Source organism: Siphateles boraxobius, unplaced genomic scaffold, assembly GCF_051911475.1.
Source record: "Siphateles boraxobius isolate OS27281-9 unplaced genomic scaffold, OSU_SipBor_1 12, whole genome shotgun sequence".
Lineage (NCBI taxonomy): Eukaryota > Metazoa > Chordata > Actinopteri > Cypriniformes > Leuciscidae > Siphateles > Siphateles boraxobius.
In genome coordinates, this window is record NW_027508722.1 from 20171095 (window position 1) to 20185928 (window position 14834).

Here is a 14834-nt window from a genome sequence, read left to right on the forward strand (position 1 = left end):
CAATCTGGTAAAAAAATAATTAAAATTAAAAATTTGAAGCCTTGCCAACAGAATAAAAGCCTCTTAACAAAGATTGCATTATTTTATAGTTAAATGGCCCTGGGATTAAAAATTGCAGTTTTAATGGGTTTCAATGGGGACATTTTTTGTCCAAAAGGCGCTGAGAGGAAGTATTTGAATTGGGGGTGAAATAGTAAAATTTCTATACAAATACACACCTGTGCCAAAATTCAAGCAGTTAGCATTAACACAGACAAAGTGATTAAAAAAAAAAAAACTAAACTAAAAAAACACTGAAAAAGACAAAAATGTTCATAAGGCTGCACAAGGATTAAGTGTTGAATGTAGACTCCTGGGTGCCGACTGGAGACGCCCCAGGTAAATTTATTTATAAAGTGTCAACTGTAGACGCTTGGGTGTCGATTGGAGACGCCCCAGGCAATTAAGTTGCAGGTACCCCTCCTAGCGACTGAAAGATTTGACTAAATATTTTTAATTAATAACATTTTCAACTCAAAAGTAAATATCCAAATAATTAAGTAATTTTAATACATTTTAAATTGTTATTTTTAAAATAAATTAATAAATCAAATCAAAATAAAATAAAAATTCCTAATGCCTCCCCCAATCTCATTTGCGAAAGAAGTTGTCAAATGACGAATCTGCATTTTTGTGGATAATAGCTTATGGTATATGTTTGCCTGTAGAATGGCGTGAATGTATATTCAGCAATTTTTTTATTTTATTTTTACAATGTAAAACAACTGCAGGGAAATCTCCAGTAGAGGTTTTAACATTAAGTGATATGGCATCTGACGCACAGAAGCCAATGGTCCCTGACGCTATGCTTAGTGACACATCCGGTCCGTCATTGGCATGCGTCACTGAGGCCCTGTCCCAAATGGCACACTTCATTTGCAATTTCGGTTTTGTGGACTTACAATGGCTGCCACGTGCACATGTCCATTAAGTCTGTGAGACCGTAGGAGATAATATTACGGAGGCACTAGCATTGGATACCGGACAATAGCCAAGGCTATGTTGTTTATCCACATTACAGGTCTGCTCTGGGTTTTAGGCTGAGGCCTGTCCCACAGAGACGGGAGTAAGGTTTTGCCTAAAGGCCGGTGCATACTGGCTTGTAGGGATAGTAACACTATGCAACTTTTTGCACAAGTCACATAGGAGTTGCCCTTGCTATGGCCACTTTGTGCATATTCAGTGCTTAGTGATGCAGCCATTCTTTTGAAAGGGAACATTTCAGGTTGCATATGCAACCAGGTTCTCTGCATCTCGTCGTTGCCATGCCTCAGGGTTGCCTGCACGTCTCCTTCAGACAAAACACAGGCTCCCTTTTAATATTCACGGTTGCATGTGGCTGCATGGACTGCTATCCGCCATTGAACATTGTGTGTGTGTGTTGTGGTGGAAAATTTAAACTGAATATTAAGAAAACCATGTTTTAATATTTGACCTTGTTTAACCTGCTAAATCTCTAAAAACCATGTCCTAAGACTTTCTGTATTTTACATGAATGTGTGTGTGTCGAACCCCTGACTGTGTGTATAAATAACAAATATGGGAAATGAAACTAGACAGATGACTAAGTTAGAACTTGTGATCAATGAAGTAATCGTCAAAACATATTCTTCTCTACCCAGTAACAGAAGAGACTGTAAATGAATAACCAATCAAATTAATGTCATTATGCCATACCTCCCTATTGTATAAAAACTGTTGTTTCCGTGTTTTCGGTGGGATTCTCAATGGAAATTGTCTGAGATCCTCCGGCCTTCTTTATTCTTGGGAGATTCTCTGAGAAATGCTCGAGAACTCCTGGCCGTAATAAAGAGCATTCAAGGGACATCTACTGAAGTCTGTCTGTCATTTAAGCTGCGCAGCATAGGAGTTGTTAGGTAAAGGAAAAACTCGAAGCTAAGACGTCGATTGGGGACGTAAGAGAGCTTGAGTAGAGTAGTTTAGCAAACTCGAAGCTAAGATGTCGACTGTAGACGCAAGAGAGCTTGAGTAGGGTAGGATTAGAAGAAAAACTCAGCGGTTGTCGATTGTAGACGCAGGGAGCTGGAGTATTACAGAGTGAGCATTTTAGGGAAAGCGGATAGTCAGATTATAGGTTAGCATTAGGAAAAAGGAAAATTCCACCACAGTGTGTTTTAACTATTTGCACTACAAACCATTGTTTATGTTTATGATAACATGATTGATAACTAATACCAGTTTGCAATACAAAGTAGAACAAGACATTTTTTTGTGCAGGTAAAATAAATGGAAATGTATGACACACGAAGCCAGACAAATTCAATTTGCAAATGGCCCTGCACTTTCTTACATTAAAACTAAGGTGGATAAGGACAAAGACATTTTGAAAATCCATTATATGATGCTCAATTGTACCATACATCTATGACATGCATTAGCCACAGTATGTAAAAACACAAGTACAACTGAGCACAGAGCACACCATTAAAAAAACAAAAAAAAAAAAACAATGGAGAGGAAATATTTAAGTACTGAATTTATTTTTGATAGAAAAGATTTTGCTTCCGGAAAAATACAAACCTTCGATTTGATCAGTGCTTGATGTAAATTCTATTACAAATATATACAAAATACATATACATAAAATGATTATTAGATATACAAGGCATTGTAGTGGTTTTCCATTCATGTGAATCAGACGTGGTGTGCATAGATAAAGTACAGTAGATATAGATGAGAAAAGGCAACTTGGTATCAAGAAATACCAAAGATAATGTCCAATACAGGATTATAGGACAACTACTGTATGAACGGTAGGAAATATTAGTTATTAATTACTTTATATAAATCTGCTTCAATATTACACATTGAACTGATGTTAACAACAGTATATAATGTGCTGGTAAACAAAGAACAAACAAAATTAATAAATGTCCTTGTTCCATTATGCCTGATGGAAAAACTTAAACACTGATTTTGTTTTTTTTAGCCTGTCAATTAAAAATGTACAATTTTGGTGAAAATAAAAAAAACGGCTGTGCTTTAGTAGTTGTATAAAATAAGTTTACAGTACAATTGATTTAGAAAGGCTCTGCTTGTATATTGCTAAATTACATTTGGTACCTACAGTTAAGTCAGTATTGAACTTGAAGCTCATGCGAGTTCATTGTTTGTATAGAAATGTTTGTAAATGAAAGAGCTGAAATGTAAATATCTTTATTGTTATTATATTGTTGTTATAAATTGTATTTTGGCATCAGTGATGCATCTGTGTAGTGCTGATTCACTCTACCTATAGAACTCATTTGCCTTTTTCATTCTGTAAACGAAAAAAGAATAAGTAAATTATAAAGAGCTAGAGTCTAAGCAGAGAATGACATATTACACCTTTTTTATACTAAACAGAGATATCTGTTTCTCACCTGTAAGAACTGTAAAACAGTGTAAAACAGAACACATAACTTTTAGATGCATGTTTTGGACTATTAACTGCTTTGTTATTTGTGTTGCTTTTGCTATACTACACTATTAATGACAAACATTTACTTTTTATGCATATTTCTTTCATTCACATGACTACCCTGTGCTAACTGGAATTTTTGGAAAAGTGTTCACTAGTGTGTTCCTTTCCCGTCTTCTAATACCCTGATATCTCCCATCAGTCTCTCTTAACATACACCTAATAAAATCATCAGTTCTCATGATTGGTCTCTGGGCCCTTAAAACAAAATTCAATCATGTTTTCTTCCATCTATATGTATTCATTCACTTTATACAAAACTAAGATTCTTGTTTTTTCTATTTATCCCTAATTAAGTACAATAAAACATAATATGTCTCACATTGTCTAATATTCTTAATTTAGTTTCTAAATGGCTTAAACTCTGAACTGATCTCCTCTAAAAGGCCTTTTTTTTTACATGAAACTTAAAGGGATCATTAAAGCTTTTCTTTTAAATGGGTCTCTAAGGTGGAACTGAGGTCTAGACTCTAGATTAATAAAGCCATGACAAAAATCTATTAGACTCACTGACGGATAAAATGTCAGGTGTCTCAAAATGTGTGAAAAGATGTTGTCCAGTTTTATGGACAGAAAAAAAGTTTAACCCCACATTGTACAATATGATTTATAATTGGGGTTGATGTGGCGCAGTGAATGTGAATGCTTAAAGGTGGAAACCAGAAGACTGGAGTTTCAGTATCTATCATTTATTTTAGAGCAGGACTGAAGTTACTCTGTGTCCAGGAATGGAGCACCAATCCTTTTCATTATAAGTACTGTATCAACAGGCAGCTCCCATTCACTCCCCATTCCACAGATTCCTCTCTCGGCTTCAGCAGGAACTAGTCTGTAAATTGCTCTCGGTGAGGATGGAGGTTATGCTGGAATGATCATACAATCCATCATCATCATCATCCTCAGAGCTGAGCACTGAAGACTCCAGAGCTGACTGCCGGGCCTGCTGAATCTTCCTCCTGAGGAAGAAATAAGGCAATTTGACAGTAGTGTCCTATGGTATAACATACTATACATTTTAAATAAAAGTTAATTTTTGTCTAATTATTTTGCATGAAGTTTTTATTTTTAGATTTATTTTTTTTGATTACTATTATTTACTATTATTTAGAACAGTGATTCTCACACAGGGGTCCAGGGCCCACTAGGGGGCCTCAGCAAACTTCCAAGCAGGCCACAGAATGAAAAGTATTTAAATTTATATATGATTATTAATTTTATTAATATGAATAATATTGTTAAAACAAATCTAACATTACATCTTGATTGAATGTTTTTTTAGCAAGTTAGTTAACTAAATTTGTTTTTGTACCCTCAATATTGTTTTTTTGTTAAAGAACATACAGTTCTTAAATTCTGTAATCACAAAATGAAATGCGATTGATTAATTTACCTATTTCGACAGTTTCTGTTAAAGTGCCCCTATTGTGCTTTTTCAGATATTAATTTTTCATGCAGTGTGCTATTTTTAAAGTTTTAAACTACTAAAACTACTAGTTTTAAAGGTCAAAGTGCACGCTAAATTAAGTTATCTCTCTTTCTCAAAAAATAAACGATTCTGAATTGCAGCAACAAGTCATCAGTAATTCCAGTCTTACTTCCGTAACTTACATGCGTAACAATATAATACATTTGCATAATGCCCACCAACGGTCCTCAGTGGCTGCTGCGGTGGCACTGTTATTGATACTGTTAATAATACATTTCCCGCATGTGTTAGAAATTAGATGAAAAGAGTTGCAACATCTCACTGAGAATCGTCCTTGTGATGGAGGTTCAGGTTGAATAAGTTCTTCCAATAAATCATCATCGGACTTGAGCTCAGATTGTTATGGTAAAATCAACGCAATCGTTACTGTCTTTACAGTGTGTAAAATCGCTGAGCTTTAGGAAGCCTCCGGAGCTGAAGTTCAGTTATGGTAATGAGCGTTTCATTTCCGACATGCGCTGTAAGCAGTAGACCAATCAGAGCAGCTAAGGCTCTCGTAAAGGAGGGGTTACCTATTAAGTTACGTATCAATTACAAAGTATTCCTACTGACCTATAAAGCCCTAAATGGTTTAGCTCCTGTGTATTTAACAGACCTTCTATCGCCATACAATCCATCGCGCTCTTTAAGATCACTAAATTCGAGGCTTCTGGTCATTCCTAGGATATCTAAGTCCACTAAAGGAGGGAAGGCGTTCTCGCATTTAGCTCCTAAACTCTGGAATAGCCTTCCTGATATTGTACGAGACTCAGACTCGCTGTCCCAGTTTAAAATTAGATTAAAGACGCATCTCTTTAACCAAGCATTCACTTAATGCTTAACCTTTAATACTACTGCTGAATCAGTTCGAATGCATTAACATTATGAACATCAGCTATGCTAATTATTTCCCATCTGCCTTTCTGCTGTTATCTCGGGACGCTAGTCCCGAGGTAAATAGCGTTCGTCAGCTCCAGTTTGTATCCAGCCTCTCACGGAGACTTCAGATGCCCCAACGCCTGTGAAGAGACGACTCGACGCCTGTGAAGAGACGACTCAAAGCCGGCGATATGTTATGCCATAAATTAATACTTGATTAACTAACTGTATTTTTCTATGTACATTTCCGAAATGCAATTTCTGTAAAGCTGCTTTGAGACAATGTGTATTGTGAAAAGCGCTATACAAATAAATTTGAATTGAATTGAATTGAATTGAGTTAGAAACTGAATCTTTGGAGTCGTTTGAGAATCTTTGAAAAATAAGATGATGTGCAGTCTATATGAGAAAATGAAAGTGTTTTTTGACCTTTGATACATGTAAACCTGTTGTAGGAGAGCTCAAAACTAAAATTAGTAACCTTTAAAATAGCATAAAAGGGGAACTTGTTAATATTTATTATTATATTTATAGTTCTGTTAATATTATATTATATTATATTATATTATATTATATTATATTATATTATATAGGAAGTCTTTGAATTTTGTGTTGGACAGTGGGGGGCCTTCAAGTCAAAAAGGTTGAGAACCACTGATTTACTTTCACTTTTAAAAATGCATGGCAAACCACAAGACATGATATTTAAAATACTGACAACACTATAAAACTGACCAGACAGAGAACAGTATATATCTTCCTTTAAAGATTTAAACCTAAAAATAAAATTAATAAAAATATAAGTTTATGCACATTCATTTACATACAGTATCAGCATCATTTTTATCAGGTAGAACGTCTCGGTTACGTATGTAACCCTCGTTCCCTGAGTAGGGAATGGAGACGTTACGTCGGATGACGACGAATGGGGTTTCGCTTAGAAAGCCTATCAACTTCGAGTATTACAAAACGAGCCAATGGCAAAGAAATGCCATGGGTCTGCGGAATTTGCATGACGTAACTCCGCCCCACCTCGTGGGTATAAAAGGAGGACGCAAGCAACAGGCAGATATGTTTCTTCGCTGAGGAGCCAAGACTGAGCTCAGGCGATCCCTGCGGTACAGCGGAAAGTGGCAGGCAGACGTAACGTCTCCCTTCCCTACTCAGGGAACGAGGGTTACATACGTAACCGAGACGTTCCCTTTCGTTGTCACTCCGAGTTACGTCGGATGACGACGAATGGGGTTACCAGTCTAATCACGCCACCTTCTCAGCTGTCTTCCAGTGCCCTGCGTAAATCCGAGATCCCTGTCGTGAGACTGGCACGGACGAAGGACTCCTATTTAGCACAGGAATACCAAGGTACACTGGGGAGCATATCCCAAAGTTTAGGGGAAATATGCAATTACTGCCAACCCAGAGGGGGGGGACTTAGAGAATACACATATGTGACCAGTCACGGAAACTAGGGACACAAGTCGGTTCTGGGGCATTTTGAGTTATTCATAGATTCTGAGAGTGTAATATCCAAGCTTTCCAACGATGTGTAACATGTGGAAATCTGATAATATTTGGAGAAGTTGTGGCCATTTTAAAGTAGGCACTTAAAAAAGCTCAAAGAGGAGAAAACGAGCTAAAGATTGTGCAGTTCTCACCTGTCTCTGCTGCTGGGGGTGACAATAGGGCTCATTTACATCTCATTTAGATAAGCCATACCCCCTGTAAAGCTCCTCCATGTGCTTTACAGCTTTTTGTACACTTCGAATGAGTGCACTTCTGCCGCACTAGGCGAAAAACAATTGTGCTGCCCCTCTATTTGCAACGTACCAGCAACAACACACAAAGACCAATAATGCCATATAGCCTGCATATAACGCGAAACCAGCAACAACACATAAAGACCAATATGCCATATACATATAACGCAAAACCAGCAACAACACACAAAGACCAATATGCCATATAGCCTGCATATAACGCAAAACCAGCAACAACACACAAAGGCCAATATGCCATATACATACAGTATAACGCAAAACCAGCAACAACACACAAAGACCAATATGCCATATACATATAACGCAAAACCAACAACAACAAACAAAGACCAATAAGCCATAGGCCTACATATCTATAGCGCAAATAGTACGCAACGCTCGTGTGCCCAAAATGTCAACAATATTAAAGTTTATGTAGGAGGCAAATGCCTGCTGGCATTTTTCTTTAAGCAGTCATTTCTGCAATTTTCCAAATAATCACATTTCACCTCCTCAAATTACTGTTGCAAATCTCTTTACACCACTTTCTTATGTGCGTATACACACACAAATGAAATGTCCGCAAGCACATTATATCATCAGCAGGTTCAGCATCTTAAATAACGACTAAAGAGCAAATGAAGCTTAACTTACATTTCAGAAACACGCACGGCAGGCCTTCATCGCAGCAGCAAAGGTCTTAACTGCATCCTCTATTTCGATTCTCCGTCACATATGAAACAGCCAGCCACCGCTGTCAGCGAGCCGAGCCGCCGTATTGAAGCACTGAGGGCGAGCGCGCTGCGCCCATACCTCCGGTTCAGTTTCCCGAGCCCACGAAGTGCGGCGAAAACATTTTCGGTGTAACTGCCAGACGGTTCATCTCGTCTGCGACAATCTTTGCGGCATCCATCTTCATTGAATTTTGATATCAGAGAGAGCTGGCCAGAGCACAGCATAATAAGTAGCCATGTGGTTGACTTGGAGGGCGGGGGCAAAAGCGCCGGGTTATTCAGTATGGAAATACACACAGACAATGACACGCCACGCCCCTACTGCATGCTAGAATCTCTGAAAACAAGCCGATTTCAACCTCAAAATGTAAGCTTTTAAATATACCAATACTGCTATCTCAAACATGGAGAGGCTTCTTCGTGATTTCAATTAACAGATTCTCCAAAAAATTGAAAATCACCAATTTTGAAAAAAAACTCTTCTTTCTCATTTTGCTCGAAAGTTGTGCTGCCGACTTGTGTCCCTGGTTTCTGTGACGGGTCACATATGACCCGAAGGAGACATATAGAGAACACTGGGGTGTCCAGCCGCAGGTGGAATATTTCAACCCCAGGGGTGGCAAGGTGGCTTGCCAAGGGAAAGACACATGCTCAGAGAGGCTTACAGTGGAAATACACATGTGGGGGTCGCTCAGAGGAGGGACCATGCACACGGGAGGCACCTAGCCGACGCACAGGCAATAGACACTGGCGCCAACGTCAGGAGTGCTGGAGGAACTCAAGGCTTTTCGGGGAAGCTCACCTGAGGAGAATATCGCACGTATCCAGTCCGTGGAGTGGAATGGCGAGCAAGCGAAGACACCTGAGCGGGTCCAGTACTAGCTGGTTGAAGCGAGTACATGAGAGGACACTGGCTCCACTCGGAGATTGTAGAATCTGGCGAATGTGTTAGGTGTCGCCCAGCCTGCAGCTCTGCAGATGTCTGTTAGCGAGGCGCCATGCGCTAGAGCCCAAGAGGATGCCACACTCCGGGTGGAGTGGGCAGTCACACCAAGGGGGCACGGTCGACCTTGCTGCTGGTATGCCAAGGCAATGGCGTCCACTATCCAGTGAGACAACCTTTGCTTGGAGAGAGCTTTTCCCTTCAGCTTCCCACCATAACAGACAAAGAGCTGGTCTGAGGTCCTGAAACACTGCGTCCTGTCTACATAGGCGCGGAGGGCGCGTACTGGACAGAGCAGTGCCAAGGCTGGGTCTGCCTCCTCCGGGGTGGAAGTGGTAGGAACCTTGGGCACATATCCAGGCCGGGGTCTCAGGATCACGTGAGAGTAAGCCGGCCCAAACTCCAGGCACGCTTCGTCAACGGAGAATGCATGCAAGTCCCCCACCCTCTTGATGGAGGCCAATGCAACCAGGAGCGCTGTCTTCATAGACAGGAACTTAAGCTCCACTGATTGCAAAGGCTCAAAGGGAGCACTCCGCAGGGCAGTTAGAACCACTGAGAGGTCCCAAGAGGGAACGAGAGGAGGACGAGGAGGATTCAGTCTCCTCGCTCCTCTCAGGAACCTGATGATCAGGTCGTGCCTTCCAACAGACTTACCTTCGACTGGGTCATGGTGTGCGGCAATGGCGGCAACATAGACTTTCAGGGTGGAGGGAGACAGCCTTCGCTCCAGCCTATCTTGAAGGAAGGAAAGCACGACACTAATCGAACATCTCCGGGGGTCTTCTTGAAGAGAAGAGCACCAGTTGACGAAGAGATTCCACTTCAACGCGTAGACGTGTCTCGTGGACGACGCTCTAGCGGAAGTGATGGTAGCCGCCACCGTAGGTGGAAGGGTACTCAAACCTGCTTCGTCCCGTCCAGGAGCCACACGTGGAGGTTCCAAAGATCGGGACGAGGGTGCCATAGGGTGCCCCGTCCCTGAGAAAGGAGGTCCTTCCTCAGGGGAATCGGCCAGGGAGGTGCTGTCGCGAGGAGTACTAGTTCGGAGAACCAGGTTCGGGCGGGCCAGTATGGCGCGACCAGAATGACCTGCTCCTCGTCCTCCCTGACCTTGCGCAGGGTCTGCGCAAGAAGGCTCACTGGGGGAAACGCATATTTGCGGCCCCGCGGCCAGCTGTGCGCCAGTGCATCCGTGCCGAGCGTGCCCTCGGTCAGGGAATAGTACAGGGCGCAATGGGTCGAGTCGTGAGAGGCAAACAGATCTATCTGTGCGTCCCCGAACTGGTCCCAAATCAGCTGAACCGACTGGGGATGGAGTCGCCAATCCCCCGGGAGGGGCTGAAGCCGTGAGAGCTCGTCGGCTGCACAGTTCAGGGCTCCGGGGATGTAAATGGCATGAAGCGACCTCAGATGCTTCTGACTCCATATGAGGAGGTGGCGGGCGAGTTGCGACATACGGCGGGAGCGTAGACCACCTTGATGGTTGATGTACGCTACAGTGGCGGTATTGTCTGAACGGACTAGTACGTGTTGGTTCTTGAGCACGGCCCGGAAGCGGCGCAGAGCAAGACGTACGGCCAGCAACTCGAGGCAATTGATGTGCCAGAGGCGGCGGGGTCCTGTCCAGGAGCCCGCGGCAGCACGTCCATTGCACATGGCACCCCAGCCCGTGGAGGAGGCATCTGTCGTTACAACAACATGCCGCGAAGCTCGTTCCAGGGGCACTCCGGCCCGTAGAAAACTGAGGTCCGACCACGGGGTGAAGGTCTGACGGCAGGACGGAGTAACAGTTACTCGGAAGGTGCCGTGTTGCCATGCCCACCTCGGGACTCGGTCGCGAAGCCAAAGCTGAAGCGGTCTCATATGAAGCAATCCGAGCGGTGTTGCCACGGCTGCAGATGCCATATGCCCCAGGAGCCTCTGAAAGAGTTTCAGTGGAACCGCACTCTTGCCCTTGAACTGTCTCAGGCAAGTCAGCAGTGACTGCGCGCGCTCGCTCGTAAGCTGCGCGGACATGGCGACCGAGTCGATGTCCATACCGAGAAAAGAGATCCTCTGCACGGGGCAAAGTTTGCTCTTTTCCCAGTTGACCCGAAGGCCCAGACGAGCTAGGTGCCGGAGCACTAGGTCCCTGTGTTCGCATACCTGGTCTCGAGAGTGAGCTAGGATCAGCCAGTCGTCGATGTAGTTCAGGATATGAACCCCGTGTTCCCGAAGGGGAACGAGGGCTGCCTCGACGACCTTCGTGAAGACGCGAGGAGACAGGGCTAGCCCGAAAGGGAGAACCGCGTACTGGTATGCCTGCCCCTCGAAGGCAAACCGAAGGAACGGTCTGTGTCGAGGGAGAATGGAGACATGAAAGTAGGCGTCCTTCAGGTCGATTGCTGCAAACCAATCCTGGGGCCGCACACATCCGAGAATGTGTTTGGCAGTGAGCATCTTGAACGGCAGCCTGTGAAGGGAACGGTTCAGCACACGCAGGTCCAGGATTGGTCGTAACCCACCGGTTTTCTTGGGGACAATGAAGTACGGGCTGTAGAAGCCGGTCCTCATCTCGGCCGGAGGGACGGTCTCGATCGCACCCTTCGCCAGCAGGGTGGCGATCTCTGCTCTCATGATAGGGGCGTTGCCACCGACCAAAGTGGAGCGGACTCCCCTGAAGCGGGGAGGAGACCGCGCGAACTGAATCGCGTAGCCGAGCCTGATCGTCCGTGCGACCCAGCGGGACAGGAGGGGGAGCTCTAGCCAGGCTCCCAAAAACTGTACCAGCGGGGTCATACGGACCACAGACTTCCCACCGATGGTGCAGCAGGGCGGAATGACTGGCCCGGACGTGGACGGCATAGCGGCCCGGTGTGGGGGCACAGTCATTAACCGCGCCCTGACAGAGGAGACCAGGGAAGGAAGAACGTTCCACGGGGGTCTGCTCTGCCAGGGGGCTGGCGACAGAGGCGGAAGGGAGCGGCACGGTCCGGGGACGGCGCGCACTGCCAGCCGGCTCTGGGACAGAGGGGGACGAGGGGTGCACGGCTCGGAGGCGGCGCACCGTGTCGTCCGAGAACTCTGTGTGCTCAGGGATGGGAATGTTACTTCTTTCTTTAACCACATTAGGGTGCTGCCCACCCGTGGGTGAGCAGCGGGGAGTGGAGAACAAAAGATTCTCCCCCGGCCCTCCACCGGGGGAAGGAGTGGTCCTGCTACCATCTCCTGAGAAGTAATTTTCAGCATCCCTGAGCAGCCCGTCTCAGGAGCGCCGCTTGGCCCGGCGTTTAGCGGGGGGCGGGGCTGGAGAGGGCTGGGGCGCCTTCTTACGGCTTCCTCCGCGACCGGGCCTGGGTGGAGGCTGCTGCTTGGGCCGGGCGGGAGCCGCAGGAGGGCGCCCTCGGCGGCGAACAGACTGAGGGATCTGCCCGGTCGGCAGAATGTGCCTAATGGCCTCAGTCTGTTTCTGGGCGGTGGAGAACTGTTGGGCGAAATCCTCCACCGCACCGCCGAATAGGCCGGCCTGGGACAGGGGGGAGTCGAGCAGGCGAGAGCGCTCAGCGTCCCCATGTCAGCCAGGTTCAGCCACAAGTGTCTCTCCTGGACCACAGCTGTGGACATCACCAGACCCAGGGAGCGTGCGGTCACCTTCGTCGCCCGGAGGGCGAGGTCGGTGGCGGCGCGCAGCTCATCGAAGAGCCCTGGGTCCGTCCTACCCTCGTGCATGTCCCTTAGCATCTGCGCCTGATAGACCTGCAGAGTGGCCATGGCATGCAAAGAGGCAGCCGCCTGTCCCGCCGCTCTGTAGGACTTCGCCACTAGGGTAGACGAGAACCTACAGGCCTTGGATGGGTGCTTAGGCTCGCCGCGAGAAGACGCAACAGAGCGCTCAACCGGGGGGAGCCCAGTGTACCCACGGGCAGCTGCCCCATCGAGGGGAGGAAAGGCGGATGAAATCAACGAGCGGTCGCGGGAAGACATGGGAGTCTTCCAGGACTTCGAGATTTCATCATGCACGTCCGGGAAGAAAGGTATTGGGGCAGGCTGAGGACGGGAAGCCGCAGCTGCACCCAAAAACCAATCGTCCAGCCGGGACAGGGTGGAGGGTTCCACTCCAAACCAATGCTCGCGGCCACCCGGGAAAGCATGGCCGTCATCTCTGGATCAGACTGAGCCACAGCCGTATTCACACCCGAGGGTGGCAGCTGTGACGAGTCGTCACTTCCAGACGAATCAGACCCGCCTAGTGATGCTGCGATCGACATCGCATCTTCCTCTGGAGCGCCAAAGGACACCCGCGGGACCTCAAAGGACGGTCCCGCGATGATCCCCTGAACGCTCGCGGGTTGCAACACTGGAGAAGGTGCTGCGGGGCACGGACACATAGTCGGCGCTTTGTTCCACACAGTCACCCTCAGATCACCCTGGCCACCAGCCGAAGTAGAGCCTCTCGAGGAGGCGCTAGATCGGGGTGTGGATGAGGGGACTCTCACTCTTGCGAGATCCTTGAGTCTCGATCTAAGTGTTGCGATGGTCATGTTCCCACAGAAAGAACATGACTCATCCACGAGCGCTGCTTTAGCGTGATCAAAGCCCAAACACACCAAGCAGCGCTCGTGCCCATCAGAGTCAGACACCAGTCGACCGCAACCAGAAGTGCATGGGCGAGGCATCTTTAAAAAGACGTGCCGCGTGCAAGCTCTTTTTGTGAGAGAAACTCAGTGCTGAAGCGCCCGCGGAGAACACACTCGCTGGCAAACCACGCTCAGATAAGCAGGAAGTGTGCACTCGCCGGGAGATCGCCGTCACACCAACACTGGAGAGTTGCTCGTCTCGTAAGGAGCTGACAATCAGAGATAGCTTAAGGAGTGAAGAATTACACTTGGCTCCGAAGCGAAAACATATCTGCCTGTTGCTGGCGTCCTCCTTTTATACCCACGAGGTGGGGCGGAGTTACGTCATGCAAATTCCGCAGACCCATGGCATTTCTTTGCCATTGGCTCGTTTTGTAATACTCGAAGTTGATAGGCTTTCTAAGCGAAACCCCATTCGTCGTCATCCGACGTAACTCGGAGTGACAACGAAAGGGAACTATACAGATATTAAGAAGAAATTCGGACTCTACTGTGGTACAGCAGATTCAATTTAATTGTTTTTGTGTGTGTAATACAGTCTGATCTATAAGCTTATTAAGCGGTTCTATGATTTCCAGGATGTGCATATAACGTGATAAACAGGGTGTGATTTTCAACATATAGCAGAGATGACCAGTATGTGCTGCCTGATTTGAGGAAAGGTGAGTGAGGTTTGGAAAGCTAAAGGCCTTAAGAGATTAGAGATGCAAGCAGTTTGGTCACTCTCGCATTTTAAGAGACAAACACTGCCATCTGGAGGCCTCATTGAGTATTAACGTTTTAAGTAATAAACTCCATATTACAAACACATATAATGTAGGTCTTATTCTGAATACTGCACCAAACACATTAAGGAAAAAGCACAAAAGGAAACCAGCCATAATTGCTTTCCATTTAAAAAATAATAATTCAGTATT

The 14834-nt window shown here is 45.7% G+C and overlaps 1 protein-coding gene across 2 annotated transcripts in view; it reads right to left on the minus strand.

Moving 5' to 3' along the window:
* Positions 1–2523: 2523 nt before the first annotated feature.
* Positions 2524–14834, minus strand: part of cgna (cingulin a) — a 39527-nt gene continuing 27216 nt past the window's right edge. For both annotated transcript variants that reach the window (XM_077210933.1, XM_077210924.1), the window contains one exon: positions 2524–4476. In XM_077210933.1, the coding sequence (XP_077067048.1) occupies positions 4335–4476 (142 nt within the window). In that variant the 3' untranslated portion in view covers positions 2524–4334. The remainder of the gene's footprint in view (positions 4477–14834) is intronic.